Source organism: Dermacentor andersoni, chromosome 1 (assembly GCF_023375885.2).
Source record: "Dermacentor andersoni chromosome 1, qqDerAnde1_hic_scaffold, whole genome shotgun sequence".
Lineage (NCBI taxonomy): Eukaryota > Metazoa > Arthropoda > Arachnida > Ixodida > Ixodidae > Dermacentor > Dermacentor andersoni.
This window is the reverse complement of record NC_092814.1, coordinates 138,826,552-138,842,844: the sequence shown is the minus strand read 5'-3', so window position 1 is coordinate 138,842,844 and position 16,293 is coordinate 138,826,552. Positions and strand designations below refer to the sequence as shown.

The window sequence follows — 16,293 nt, the reverse complement described above, 5'->3', positions numbered from 1 at the left end:
ATATTTAAAAATGATGCCAAGCTTTCGGGTTGCGGATTCACCTCCCCCCTCCCCCCCCCCCCAATCAAACAGTGCTTACGGACTAGAGCACTGCAATGGCCCAGGCCAGGGACAGCGTTCAAAGCCCGAGCCCGGCCCGGGTCCATGGCTCCAAGCCCAGGCCCGGACTCGCGCCTGAATGAGCAGGACTGGCCCGGGCCCGCGCCTGCATGACAAGGCGTGACTTGGGCCCGCAGAATGAACTCGTGTGTACATGCGTTAAGTAGACATTAATAGTTTAGGTCAGTGCTTCTGAAACTACTGGTCATGACCCTTTTTTCATGGAAGGTCCAACTATATGCACATTCTGCTTGCCGGAACAGACATGAATTTTCAGTCTCGGTGCCCATACTCTAAACGCTTTTTCGTTAAAGGGAAGCTGGAGAGTCTGTCGAATTCAATAAGACGCTCATATACGGATGCGGGAACCTTATAAACCAAGAAGGTAAAATTTTGGGGGGGATTTTTCACTTAGGAGCGACGCAATCGTCGGTTAAAATTGCGCTGTAGCTCCGCCCCCCGTCGAGCGCCGCGCGCTGCTGCTGACGCTGACGATGCGAGAGGAGACCGGAAACAGCGGCGTAGTGACGTCAACACTGGTGTTCCGCTCCTTCGCAGCCTCCACGACCGTGCCTGACCGGGCTTATTTCTGCGTGCGTGCCGTCCTAATCTGCTTCGCTCGACCCTACATTCCTTTATTTGTGTGTATATAGGAGTGGTAGTTGACGTGCGCAGCATCAATTGAACTTGTAGGCCGATCATGCCGGCGTTCTGTGCAGCCTACGCTTGCACGAACACCAGCGGCCGCGACGATGTTCCGATGTTCCATTAGTTCCTGCAAGACAAGAAGCTTTCAGCTAAGTGGGAGGCTGCTGTGAAGCGAAACAACTTCAAGCGCTCAAGAACAAGTGTTGTGCTAACCACTTCCGTAACGATTACTACTGGAGTTTATCAATAATGCGTGCTTTGGGTTCTCCTAAAAAAAATAGCATGCTGAACGGAAGGTGCATGTTTATCGCCCACCCTTGACGCAGGTTTCATCGCCAAGCGCCGCGAATTTTCTATTCGCACGTGTGTTGTGAAACAGCCTGCATGCAGCTACCATAACGCAGTGCAAGCGTAAAGTCTGCATGTGTTGGAAAGCCTGCTCACGCCAAGACGCTGCACTCCCCCTTCTCTCGCACACATAAGAAACCGACCATCCCACGCAGCCGACGGAATTCGAGAGTAGCGTGCGGATGGCGCGCTGATGAAGGTTCTATACTACACGTGCTACAACAGCCGGTAAACTTTTCCCGCGTTTAAACCGTCTGTGTAGATTGCCGACAGCTTTGGGGTAGCGCACAAATGCTGAAGATCGCATCACCGCTTACGTTCTACGAGGAGGCATGCAGGAACATAACACTACAGTTGTTTGCCGGGAAACGTACTTACTGGAACGCTGAATGCTGCTTAGCAAAAAACATACTCGCCAAAGAACATTTCCAACACAAGGAGATGCTAACACTTCGCCTTCGTTCGCGTGGAAAGCAGTGCTTGCACCAGCATTTTTTGCTTCTTGGAGAGGCCGGCTCTTCGCGATCGGCTCGTACATGTAGTATGTACAAGTATGTACGTACGTGTAGTATGTACAAGTATAGACCCCTTACAAGTGATCTTTCACGCGACAGCGACAACGCTACAAGCGAGTTCATCCTTGGAACATGCTGCTCAACCAAATCTCAAAGCTTTGAAGGAAACGCTAAAACGATGGTAAGGATAATCGCACCAATATAGAAAACCACCATAGAAAATTTGTTCAGTGTGGCCAATTTGATCGCGTAAAATGACCGTCTCCATCAACAGTCATTGTTTTAAATGTTGCATTCTGAAACCTTGCCCGTCAGAACTTGCATGGCTACGTTCAATAGGCATATTCGTATGATCCATTAATTGTCGTCTGTGCGATGTACGCGAAACTACTGAACATTGTTTTACAAGCTACAAAGATGTCACCATATTTTGGGATGCTCTTCAACAAACTCTTCAAACAGAGTCTGACTTAGATCCCTTTTCCGTGCGATATCCCGTGTCAATTAGTTGTGACAACATATCATTTGATATTTTTTTACTTATAGGAATGCATAGCCTGTGTAAAACGTTCTACCAAGCACTCAACCTATAATTTCCTTAGCAACTCATTTCAGTCAAATAATTGCCCAACTAAAGGATGTACATTGTCAAATTAGGCCACAGACGCACGCAAGGAAAGACAGACGGACACCCTTACCAGCTTTCCTCATGCAACCTAGCGCTTTGGATGCTTGTAGCATGGGTCGCGTCTCATAGCAACAGTTTACTAAACATGAAAGAGCACACCGTGATAGCTGACACTGAAGACACAAGTAACAACTAAAAAGAAGCCAATGCCGCCGCGCCGCCGTTTATTTGCAACAGTACTTGCTGAACCACAATTGTACAGTTTCAGTGGGATAAATCTCGTGATGAGCGAAGGTCGTGATGAGCGAAGCTTTCTTTGTGGCGTCCGAAAGTTTAGACACTGTGAGTGTTCGGTGGCGTCGCTGTGTCGTGTTTCTGTGTCCGCCGCCATGGCCGAGGACGGCTGCGGGACGCGTTCGTCGCCGAAATCCACACAGCGCGTCTCGTATCGTGTTGTGGCGCGCCAATTTGTCGAGCCGGCTTACCGAGGCTTCGTTCGCACCGATTTCCACAGTGCGTGCGATCTGCACGATTTCCTGTGCTAAGAGCGACGTTGCGGTAATGGCGATTACTAGTATCGGAGTAAGTCAGTACACAATAAACATTTTAACACCGTCAAAGGTGTAAATCAGTTTGTCGCCAGGCGAGCACTCTTACACTCTAAAAATGATAACCACTCCACTCTCTGAAGATGGAATGGCAGCGAAAGTTGACGACAGCCAAAGCTCTCAAACGAAAAGTAAAGTACTTTTGCTGCCATTCTATCTTCACAGAGTGGAATGGTTGACATTTTTTGCGTTGCGAGTCTGGCGTCGTTGCTCGTTCGGAGGTACCCGGGCTCGCGATTGTCGTTTTCGTTCAGCATCGCGGGAACGTTCTTCGTCTGTCGTGGTTTCGAGCCGGCGCCATTTACATTCTCGTTGGTGTTGCCTCCGGCGCACGTCGTACGCATGTTGTTCTTCGGATGTACGAACTACACGTGTCCGCCCCATCGATAACGCAGCTGTTTTTAGCGCCGATACCTCTCCTACTTATATACTTGGATAACCTTGACCTCACGCTACTGTTCACGGCGAGCGTACTAATCTGTTCCGCATTTTGACATTTGCGCCGCCGCACTGCACCCGTATGGGCTTGTTAGAAATCGCCAAGTACGGTTCTGTTATCGGACGCCGAAAAAACTACGGAAAGTTAGTCATATGCAGCTTTCGCTGTAAAAAGTTTGCACCCTTTGGGATGTATATTTGCCTCACAACGTTGCCCGCATTTCCGTTAACGCTGCGAGCCCGGTACTTCCAAGTAACGAATAGCATACGCGTTATCAGCATGACAGAGCATTCTCGACAGGAAAGTAGCGAGCGCAGCGTTTTCAAGAAAGGAAACGCACACAAGACAGGTGAGATCGAGCCGCAATCGACAGTGCCCCTTGCGCTCGGTCGCGAAATGCGCAGTTCCTGCCGGAGCACTACGCTGCGCCCCCTTCAACATCATCACAACGACGGCAATGGCAAAAATGCGCCTGGAGTGTCCATATAGTTGATCAAAAACCACTCTCACCTTTAGGAAGCGATTCGTAAGCACATTATAGTTGAGCACCTTGAGCATCTAACCTAATGGATTACCTAGAATCAATCATTTTTTTTACCCCTTACAACACGGTTTTCGTAAATGTTTGTCTTGCGAAACTCAACTTGCCGAATTTACCCACGACCTACTACTACACATGGACGATCACCTCCAAATAGATGCAATTTTTCTAGATTTTTCTAAGGCCTTTGACCGCGTGTCTCATAACCATCTCCTTGCAAAATTATCCTCCCTCGGTATCCGCCCCGAGATTATCAAATGGATTGAAAATTTTTTAACGAGACGCGTTCAGTTTACGTATGCTAACAATTTTCAGTCAACCCTTACCAGTGTAACTTCCGGGGTTCCCCAAGGCGCAGGTTTATCTCCTCTATTGTTTTTGATTTACATAAATGACCTTCCCACTAACATATCAACGAAGCTGCGGCTTTTTGCAGACGATTGCGTTCTTTATAACCCCCTTCATACATCTAACGACACAATCGCCCTACAACACGACCTTGACACTATCGCTTCTTGGTGCGAAAAATGGCACATGCCTCTTAACCTCACTAAATGCAAGGTAATATCCTTCACGCGCAAACACACCAGCGTACACCACACTTATCGCATTAACTCTGTTCCTATTGACCACACGTGTACTTACAGATATCTAGATGTTCATATGACGCCATCACTTTCATGGGTGAAACATATTCAAACAATTCGCTGCGAAGCTTCACGCACACTAGGGTATTTACGACGTAACTTAAAATCCGCATCGTCTGAAATAAGAAAACTAGCATATTTAACGTATGTGCGACCCAAACTTGAGTACGCATCATCCATCTGGCATCCCTCACAAGCTTATCTCGCCGATGGCTTAGAAGCCATACAAAACCGCGCTGCTCGCTTCATTACGTCACGATATTCAAGACATATCAGCGTAACCACCTTAAAACAAACTTTGTCTCTTCCACTGCTTGCTTCACGGCGCGTAACTTCTCGTCTTTGCCTTCTTCACACTTTCTTTTACTTCACCCATTCAGGACACGCCCTCTTAAAACGCCCGTTCAGAACATCATCCCGTTTATCTCACACTCACCCCCTGGCGGCGATAAAGTGCCGGACGACGGCGATGAGCAGCTCATTCTTCCCCCATGCCATAACACTTTGGAACGCACTCCCGGATGACATTGTCTCGTGCAGCGACCGCAAAACATTTCGCGAAAAACTAAACGATTTTGATAATGCCAGCATAACCACATGAACACCACATCTATTTATTTATCGCCTTGTTGGTACTGTGTATATATTCCGTTTTGTTCTTTTTTGATATTTTCTTTTTTGTACCTATTACAACCATTGTGCACTTTATTGTGTAACTTTCTTATGAAGCTGTTCGACTTTGATGCACGCCCCCCCTTATGTAATGCCTTCGGGCCCTTAAGGTTGAATAAATGAAATGAAAAGTAAGCCAACGCAAGAACGAAAGACGCGTGGCGACGCCGCCTTGAAATCCTTGCACCAACTGGCCGTGACGTCATCAATTCTGACGGCGTCTGCGCCTGGGGCGCTATAACGTAAAACTATTCCAAAATTTTCTATTCGAATTCTGCTATCAGCCCTCCACGATCGGTCAAAAACTTTTTTCGGCCACGCCCACTTCACCTGTCTGTCATGCGACGTCACGAAAACCGCGATACCTCCCCACCTGATATGATGTGTACGCACTGATTATGCATGATTTGACAGAAAAAAGAAAAACAGTTATTTCTGATTCGACCCCTTTTCGCCATTAGCCCTCGGCTATTGGTAAAAAGCTTTTGGGCTGCACCCACTTCACCTGCCTGTCACGCGACGTCACAAAACCGCACAAACTCACCGCGTCAAAGTGACGTGTACGCGATAAAGATGCATTAATATGCCGAACAAAACTGAATTTTCTTCGGAATAGCCGCAGGCTGCCCCGTTCCGAAAGGAATAAAAGATGGCTGCCGCCGATCGCTGAGACGCTGGCTACTCGCACCTGCCGGAGAGCATGGGTGTATTTGCGTATAAAACTTCTTGCGTGGCCGTGTAACGTTTTCGAGCCCTTTCGGCACGTTTACCACCTCATTCTGCCGATTCTTCTTTGCTGAGGGTCAGTTTTAGCGTCATTCTTAAGCTTCCGTTGCATGCCGCCGTGATTTTCGACCAGCCACCACAAGCTAAGTAAGGGAAAGCCGACCAATCGCAGACGCCGGCACCACCCTCTTCATCCGGTTATCGATTTTCAGTGCACTGGCTCTGCCCCAGTGAATCCCTGTCCACTTGAGCGTTCTCCTCGCCTCTTGTCAGCCAATTAGATACGACAAGCCGCTCAGTGTAGGCAATGTTATTCGTTTTTCCAGCAAACAAAAGTGACCTCCTATGAACGAGGAGAGCGTTTGATTGGTCTGTTTAGACAACCCTGCGGGTGACCGCCCGGTGCTTGCGTCGGTGGTTACGCAAATTTGACGTCAGGAGATTGGAATAGAAACATATTGGAATAGTTTTACGTTATAGGGCCCCTGGTTACAGGCACAGAAAAGAGCGTCCTCCACAGCAGTTTTACTCTGTAGGCGCTAAAGGGCCGTTTTTGACCAAGAGGCCAGAGAGGCCAGATAGATACCAGATCCCACGCACGCCAAACCCGTGTGAAACCGCCAACGAAGAACTTGTATTCAACGCGGTGCGATCTACCTGCCATCTATCTTGCACTGCCGACCGCATTCGCATAATTACGTATATATTTGGCAGCAAGCAACACAACCGCGTCGTGATCCTAGATTTGACCGGTGTGCGAGTGAATCGGTGCTTTCTTTTAGTCAATATGGTAATACGCGTTAACAGCTCTGGTGCATCGCGATACGGCGAGCATGTCTTTTCTCCTGAGGTAATCGGCGCGTTTATCACACACACACTATATATATATATATATGAACACACCACTTAAAATTGCAACAAAGTCTCTACAGCGCACTAACGGCCACAAGCTGTACTAGATGTACTAGCTGTACTAGATCGGCATCAGGATCGTGACATGCGCGAAATCTCTGACCCTTTCTGTATAAAAATATGGTGACAGTTGCGGAAGTCCACCATCGGTGACTTTACATGAAAAAGAATCCGCTCTTCCTTTCAAAATGCTGTTACTGTTTTCTTGGACCTGCCGATATTGCCACGTGTCTGCAAAATCGTGTTTGATCACCTTCTCACTTTTTAGGTTCTTCTGATAGCCCTCCCACTTTCGAGGTTCTTATACAGGGGTGATAATTTTTAAGTTTTACGGAATTTTAAAAAAAATCCCCTATTGTAGATAACGCAATTCTAGTGCTTGAGCTACAGAGAGGCTGACATTTGCAAAAAAAAAAAACAACAAAACAATAAACTAATTCACAAAGATTCATTAATTAACTTCTTACTTAGTTACTTAATGCACATACGGCAATTTACGAATTGTAGCCGGTGAGTTAGCAAGGTGTATCCACTTGGAATGAGTTTCCAGAACGAGACCAGTTTAGAGATATGCGCCATCAAAGTCGCTGTAAAAATGCGCTTATGTTCCACTTATATTTTTTTTAACAAAACTTTTTTTATGCATTGCAGCATAAAAGTAATTAGAACACCTATGTATTTCGTCCCACACTTTGGGAAATATCTCGAAAGTGGTGCCATCCTGGAGAATAATTTCTAGTGGACACGCTCTGGAAACTCACCAGCCCAATTTATAAATTGCAATATGCGCCGTTAGGTAATTAACTGTTTAATTAGTGAACATTTGTTAATTAGTTGAATATGTGAATCGTTTTCTCGTCCGTCTCTTCGAATAAACCAAGTACCCGTAGTGGTTGCTTAGTGGCTATGGTGTTGGGCTGCTAAGCACGAGGTCGCGGGATCGAATCCCGCGGCCACGGCGGCCGCATTTCGATGGCGGCGAAATGCGAAAAACACCTGTGTGCTTAGATTTAGGTGCACGTTAAAGAACCCCAAGTGGTCCAAATTTCCGGAGTCCCCCACTACGGGGAGTGCTTCATAATCAGAAAGTGGTTTTTGCACGTAAAACCCTATAACTTTTTTTTTCAAGTCAAGGACAAGAATTATGGTCAGTCACAGGCGATTTTTAAAAATTCCGGAAAACTTATAAATGATCACCTCCCGTATAGGTTCTTTGAGCAATAAAAGGTTGGTATAGCCAGCGCCTGTGTTTATAGTTCTTTCTGTTAACCACACAGATGTCTTCCCGCACTTCGGCGCTTTGAGCTGCATTCACATGAACTTCGATCAACTCGCCCAAATCGATATCCTAATTAACAGTTTAATTACAACTCTGTGAAGTTTATACTTGCTTTGTGTAATTTGCCCTACACCTTATGCTACAACCTTTAACCGGCAACAGTGGCTGCATGCGGGTAAAAAGGCGTTTGCTTCTCATCACAAGGCCGCGAATACGTTTCCCGGTCGTGATTTGGTCGTGTTCCAAGGTGGGATGAATCCTAAAATGCTCATATACGTTAAAATATTATAACGATATCAGTGGACATTAAATACCTTCAGGTGGTCAAAATGATCTCGGAGCCCGGCCCTACGTCTGCCAGATGCCTGCTGTTGCTTTGGGACGTGTTCGCAATTTTTTTTTAAAGCAGCCATGTAGCTCAAAACTCACTTTCCTGTCACGTGGAAGTGGCGTCAGACATACAAGCAGAAAATTCACGATTAACACAACGGAACAAACTATTTAGTTGACGAACCTGTGCCTGTAAAACAAAATGAGAACTCGGCGGGGGCGATCGTGGCAAGCACAATTGCTGGTCGTTGAACAAAACGACTTGGCTTTGCATCCTAACCTGTAGGTTGGCGTCATCGCACATTCTCATCGACTCAGTGCTGGGTTGACAGGTTACAACAGTGTATAGCTGGCTGAGTGGCAAACGGCGTTGTCGCAAGTCGTATACACAGCGCGGGTTGGAAGTTGCCGTGCTGATCAGTTATAGCGGTGCCTCGATGAATGGCGATGGGCGCGACAAAGTTAATAAGGATAAGTAAAAATAAATACAATAGAGTGATCATTTAGCTTTTTTTTTTTTTGTTCCCATGTTCTTGCATTTCGTATGCTTCTATTTCAGAAAACGATTCGAAAAGGACATTACACGTGTTTGCACGGTATAAGCGTGAAGTTCTGCCTTCAATGCGTGATCCTTTTGAGACTTTATTATGTAGTCTGAAGTCAAAACTCATTTTAAGTTAACAGCAAAGCTAAAAACTTTGTTGGATGTAAAGTTTTGTAGTCCAAGGTTTCGATGTTTTGCCAGAGCAGAGAGTCATAACGAAAGCAGCGTTGCCGTAGAGCGAGAAGGAGACCTCCGGCATTTGTGGCACGACAAGATGTACTTAATCGTGGTGGTCGTTACAATTGAATGAAGCAATTCATAAACATGTCAGACCACACAGTAGGCTTTAGCGCAAAAAAAAAAAAAGAAAAGAAAACGCGTCACGCCACAATGCAGCGTGTGCCAACACGCGGCAACAGCGCTTGTTATCGTTCTACTTAAACGAACTCCATATACAAACACAGCAGGGCAAGCACGCAACTATGCTTAATGTAAGAAAAAAGTTAATTAATTAAATTATGGGGTTTTACGTGCCAAAACCACTTTCTGATTATGAGGCACGCCGTAATGGAGGACTCCGGAAATTTCGACCACCTGGGGTTCTTTCACGTGCACCTTAATCTAAGCACACGGGTGTTTTCGCATTTCGCCCCCATCGAAATGCGGCCGCCGTGAAGAAAAAAGTTAAGCGAACAGACACGGAAACAAGAGGAAAACGGACAACACGAAGGTCGACCTTGCGCTGACTATCAAATGAAAAGTCGCGCAGTGACGGCAAAGACGGACACAAAACTTATCTGCGCATACTCAGGAATGGCGACGCCACCCGTCAGACTTATCTGCGTAAGCTCAGGAGAGGCAGCGATAATCGCCAATGGGACTTGCGTGGGCCTACGCGAAAGATAACGGTTCAGATCCGGTACTTCATCTTTATATGGAAGGCTGACTAACACACGCACTTCCACTATTATTAATATGCCAAGCATCGATCATAAGACGCGCTTATTCGTTCCTATGCCTGCATAAAACTGTTCTGTCATCAAATTTTTGAGGGCATTTACAATGCGACAGTGCAATGAACGGTTAGACGGTTTCTCCGGTTAACGACATACGCCTACTGATACGCCTTTTTTTTTTTTTGCGATACCCCTTCCTCTTCCGATTCCCCATTATAGGCCTTCAAGCCATCCCTCAATAAGTACATCTTGTCATCATCATCATTGCGATAGCAACTATATGACACTCCAAGCGCATTTCCGCCGCCGCCGCCGCCGTGATGGTCTGTACAAAGTCCAAGTGCGGTAACATCGTGGACGCGCGCTGTATGCTCTGGATTCGAGTGAAAGTGTGCGAGTGTGAGCCGAGAACGATGGTGGCTCGATCTCGCACGCACAAGCGCGGAAGGCGCAGAAGAAGCGCGCCGTCTTCAATCGCGCGCAAGGCAGCACGGGTGTTTTACTCCGGCGGCGTCTGCGTATGGCGCGGCTGAGCGCGGCCGCGCCTGCGCCATCTAGAAAGCCATCTGCGGCGAGTACAGAGTCGAGGCACGCTGAGGTATGATAGCTTCGCGTGCGCTGTGTTCTCGCAGCTTAGTTCACATTGAAACGAGAGGAAGCACGAAGGGCAATTCGCTCACTGCTGCTGCCGCTCTTCCTCGCGCCAGCGTTTTGACAGCGAGCGTCCGCGGTCATCGAGTAATATGTGTTCATGTTTGCATGCACGCACGTGACACCATGCTTGCTAATTTAGTCAGTAAACGAATGTTTACAAGCTTATACGGCCGATAAAGCTACTATCCTTACTTCGTATAGCTATGCACTAATTGGCTATCGCAATCGATGCTTCGCCTTTCGGGCAAAACTGCGACATTTTTAAAGCGCAGCTCCTAGGCACCCGTACCTGCGGCGAGCGTCGGCGTTATGCCTCGGCGTAAACAAACGAACGAGCGCAGCGAAGGATGAAAGCGAACGCGCAGCGCAACGGGGGATGAAAGAGGCAATGAGGAAAGCGGAGAGGAGGGTGCAGCGGAACCACGAGGCGGCAACCGGAGGAGGGTATGGCGAAAGCACAAGATAAAACCACCTTAAAGAAGAGCATAGTGCGGCGATGATGGCTACTAGATGGCACCAGAGTAGCGCGCGTCGTCTGGGAGGACTGCCGTCGGCGGCTGTTGTGAATCGCGCCCACGCGTCACCAACGCGCTGGCTATGGCGATCTCCAGCTTAGCGAGGCAGTCGCGCCACACTTCGCTCCGTTTGCAACGCGCGGCACAAGACAGATTGTCCGCGCCAGCTAATATATCACGAAATTTTGCATTAGGGAGTATCGTAATCGTCGGTGAATATTTTTCTAACATGAATCCCATCCAACTAGCTCAACTTTCTGTCGTTCCAACCATGCTTGCCATGTACGGCTGTATAATTTAGTTTGTGCACAACAATGTTGCAACAAGTTCGTGCATTACTCGAAAACAACCATGCAGTGATTGCTAGTCCTAACGCTACGCCTAAAGTCTTAGCGTTAGGACGCAATCGCGGGCAGTTTTCACCCCGGCTACTGCGATTGTATCTAGTGACTTATATTGACTTCCACCATAGTAGCATGACGATCAGCAAAAAAGGTGCAGCAGATTTTTTTTTTTTTTGACGGTAGGTACTTTACATTGCAGGCATGAACAAAAGCCAACAATGCTGAATTTTGCTTACATACAGCTTGACAAGATGGAGCAGCTAACTGTTTGTGAAACATTCAATAGTGAGAGAGACAGTGCATAAAGTCACGGGGGCCCGCCCCCCCCCCCCTCCATTTTTTAACAAGGGGCTCGTGCCCCACCCCCTCAGCAGGTCAACTGTAGCACTGCGGCACCCACTTGACAAGCGCTGGAGGTTATTTTATTACCAATAGTGCCTTGTGAAGGGCATTTCTAACTCTCCAATCTTTCAATTAGTGATTTAATTGTCACTAAATCATTAATTACGTGCTCCTATTCTTTGACTCGTTTCACTGTCTGATCCTGTGATTAAACGCTTCACTTATACGGGGTGTCCCAACTATCATGCAGCATGATCTTAAAAAAGAAGCCTGCGAATACACACAAAGTGCTTCAAGTGGCCAGTCACGCAGCAATTTTGCATGTATTCACGGGCTTCTTTTATGCTTGGAAAAACGCTTTTAAGTAGTACATATTGAGCAACAGAAAATTGTATCGGGAATTCTTTATGTTGCTCTACAATATTCTAAGTAACACTTCTCATCTAATTATATTATTTGATAAGTTAATTAAGACTAATTATGTGATTAAGCAGAATGCAAAAAATAATCTGAGTATCTCCAAGCAATGGCAAATAACATTGCCTTGGTTCTGTCCAGCTACTGGCATTTGCATATGTTTAAATCTTGGTGCATGATAGTTGGAACACCGTGTGTGCATGTGTGTGTGTGTATATATATATATATATATATATATATATATATATATATATATATATATATATATATATATATATATATATATATATATATATATATATATATATATATACATACATACATACATACATACATACATACATACATACATACATACATACATACATAAGCGTGTGTGAGCGTGTGCATGCTATACTGGTTGCCGTCCTATGAAAGCCCCCTTCCACTGAAGAGAGACTTTAAGCCCTGGATGGAGAGAGAGAGAGAGAGAGATAAATACAAAGGAAAGACAGGGCGGTTAACCAGAGGATATATCTGGTTAACAGATATCTGGATATATAGAACTCGTATGCTAGTAGGTAGGGCTGGCCAACTGATTGCACAGTTCGCACGGGCACCAGCAGTGACAATAATGGCCCAGTGCCATGTATATAACCAGCAACATACAAAATTGCAACTGGCAGGTTTGATTGTGCAATCATTGCCTGTACCTTTAGAACATTTTGTTCCTAAATGCTTACAGACAAGCTTTTAATCACCATAAGTGTTTGAATATATCTTGCAGCCTTTTTTTTTACTGCTGCAACATAAAAAGCTCCCTTTTACGAAAAATTTATTGAACAAAGTTTTCAACTGCAAGTGACTCTGTTATATGTAGGCTTTACTGTATTTTTGACTAGGAAAGTGTATGCCTTATAAATTTAAGGAACATGGTTCACAACTTTCAGCCCTACCTTCAGACTAGATGGCCTTCAGTAGGATAAGACTAGGAAAAGGCTCATCTAAAAACTTTCTCACTTAGTGCAGGCTTCAGGAAGGAGACAATCGATCTACTTGTAATGATAAGCCAAAAGTTTGTAAACATTGATACGATGCCTTGAAGTAATTTAAAATTGCTCGACCTGTTTTGACAAAATACAGAGAACAGAAAAAACAAAGAAAAAAAAAACGAAACATGCAACATAGCAACCATCACGGCTTGTACAACGAGGCACTACTGAACTGCACCCAGACCTAGGAAAGATATCTTCTTGAAGCAGATGAAGTGACGACATGCTGACACACTGATTGTTTGCACTTTGAGATTTGTGAATTGTCAACTTTTGAACTGCTGCACCAATTTTGATAAAAATTTCAGGGATGGTTTATCTTCTTGTGATAGAATATGTTCTAAACTTCAGCACCCTAGCACGAAAAGAAAAAACTCTTATAGCTGTAATATTAAACAATCAGGTGTGTCAGCTTATCACTAACATTTCAAAAATAATGAAGATATATTAAACGTTTGTGATTAGACACCTTCTATATGATTCATAGTGCAGGACAAGGCCAGCTGCGTTCATGTATTCTTTGTCATTTCTGTAAAAATGTCAACTCTAAAAACGAAGTTCATTTTTTTGTTGTCATTATACGTCGGACATCTGAAAATGTTTTGTTAGAGAATAGGGATTTAAAAAGTACCTCATCCTGTTCCTGACAAAATTTCAGTCTAGAAGCCACCTTGTAAGCACCTTTTGGTGAAGCAGTTTGGAAATGATAGTTTTCCTAACGGTTCTGTTTGGCTTAAATTAAAAGTGCGAAGTGAGAAAAATGAGCTCAAAGATTTCAAAAAACACTATCTTAAGACCAAAAATGATTAAAAATGATTAATAAAAGTGCCCTGCTTTATAAACTTGACCCTCCTCTTCAATTCGAACCTGCTCTGCAGAAATTGCTTCAAGTTGTCTCCGCTTTTTCTTTAGCTTTAGAGCTGTGCAGCGCCCTTGTCTGTGCTCGTAGACAAGGGTGCCGCAGCGAGAATTATGCCTTTCTTTTTAATTTTTTACTTTGAGGTCTGCTGTACTCTCGATGAAAGGTCTCCCATGATTAAAAAGTGCCAAAAATAAACTTTCTAATGTGGGCATTTACTCAGTCTTTAGCTTCTTGCCCACTTTGCGGCCGCAGCTTGAATGCAGCGATCGTGGGCGCTCTCTATGGCGAGTGCGCGCCACCATCTCTAGAAGAGGATTCATTTTCTTCTTTTCTATGGTGCATATTGCAACCAAACTTGGCAATGAGCTCCTCCATACATCTAGGAATCCAAAATAAATAAAATTATAAAATGCATGTTTCTGGCGAAAATTTTGATTTTAGCCCTGCATCCCCCCTTGAACTCCTGCCTACAGCTGCACCTGTGACACTGGCCACCACAAATGATCATCAAGACATTGTTCACATGCTCATGTAGCTGAATATTGAAGCAATGACCCGTCTGTCCAATGTATGTGACATACGATAAGGGAATATACAGGGTGTCCCAACTATCATGCACCAAGACTCAAAAATATGCAAACATCCCATAGCTGGACAGAGCCAAGGTAATGCTGTTTGCCATCGCTTGCAGATACTCAGATGATTTTTTGTATTCTGCCTAATTACATAATTAGTCTTAATTACTACTCAATTGAATAATTTAATTAGCACATGAAAGAAGCCCACGAATACATGCAAAATTGCTGCAGGACTGGCCACTCGAGGCACTTTGCGTGTATTCGCGGGCTTCTTTCACACTTGGAAAAACACTTTTATGTAGCACATATTGAGCAACAGAAAGCTGTATCAGGAGTTTTTCATGGTGCTCTACAATTTTCTCAATGACAATTTTAATGTAATTATAATATTTGCAAAGTTGATTGATTAATTATTTAGACTAATTCTGTAATTAGGCAAGTATCTAAGTATTCTAAAATTAGGCAAGTATAATCCAAGTATCTCCAAGCGACAGCAAACAACATTACCTTGGTTCTGTCCAGCTACGTGACATTTGCATATTTTTAAATCCTGGTGCATGATAGTTGGGACACCGTGTACACACCCTCTTTAACACAGGGGACACTGAGAATGTGACGCTTCTCCTTGAACTGCTCTTACATTTCGACAGAATTTGTTCGAGCACAGTGTCGACAAATTTTTAAATCTGAAAACAGGATATTCCATCCAAGTGTTAATTGATTGCGTGACAATATATGAAAGTAAGATGAGGTATGGCACAATCAGTATGTCAGTTGGTGCATCAACTTCAAAAAGAATTATTCTTTCTAGGGCAGGGTGCTACATGTGCAGTGCAGTAGTGCTTTGTTGTGAATGAAGTGCTACATTGCTTGCTTGCTCTTTCTCGCTGTCCATCTGTTTCTCTCCCCGTGTGTGTGTGTGTGTGTGGGGGGGGGGTAATGAAATACGCAATCTGTGCCTGTCCTCCTGTCCCTGCCTTGTTCTTCAAGTCATGTCATTATGTTATATGAATTAGCCTGCTTTCAATCTTTACTAAAAAACACTCTCCTGCCCATGCGAGCCATATTGCTCACATGGTCAAATTCGCTTATTGCATCAATTATCTTCTCACAGCAAAATGGGGATGGAGATGCGGCATCTCTCACTGGAGCTACGCATTTATTCACCATTTGATATATCGAGGCCACATCAGTTTCGCACTCCGTTTTACCGCATTAGAGGATAGGGGCTGATGCTGTGTATATTAGGACCAATCTCGCAGCTATTCAAGCAGTTGACACACAAGTGTGCGGTGATGGCAACACGACTCAGTACAGCACAGGCCACCAGTCAAGTGAATGCATGCCTGCGAGCACATTTGCCGACACAAGGGCTGAAAAACTGTAGTGTAACATGAGAAGGCATGGATTCGAGTTCACAAACCACAGGTATCTAAACAAGTCCACGCCTTGTTTTGCTGTAGAGGGTCAAACGAGGTGTTGGTGATAGATGTGAATGCCCAGTAGCATAAGCTCGCATGTTCACCTTTAATTTTATAGAGTAGTATCGGAACCTTCTAAGCAATCCAGCCAAGACCAAGGCACTGCATCATGGAAGGAAGCAGCCTTCACTCAGTTCTTTCAATAAAGAAGTGACTTACTACAATGAGCTTCATTCT

At 44.9% G+C, this 16,293-nt stretch overlaps 1 protein-coding gene across 3 annotated transcripts in view; it reads right to left on the bottom strand.

Moving 5' to 3' along the window:
- Window positions 1–16,293, bottom strand: part of LOC126544342 (RUN and FYVE domain-containing protein 2-like) — a 115,070-nt gene that overhangs the window by 32,457 nt on the left and 66,320 nt on the right. For 2 of the 3 annotated variants that reach the window (XM_055062090.1, XM_055062089.2), the window contains one exon: window positions 80–205. The exons of the other annotated variant lie outside the window; for it this stretch is intronic. In XM_055062090.1, the coding sequence (XP_054918065.1) occupies window positions 80–205 (126 nt within the window). The remainder of the gene's footprint in view (window positions 1–79; window positions 206–16,293) is intronic. 3 annotated transcript variants of the gene reach the window in all.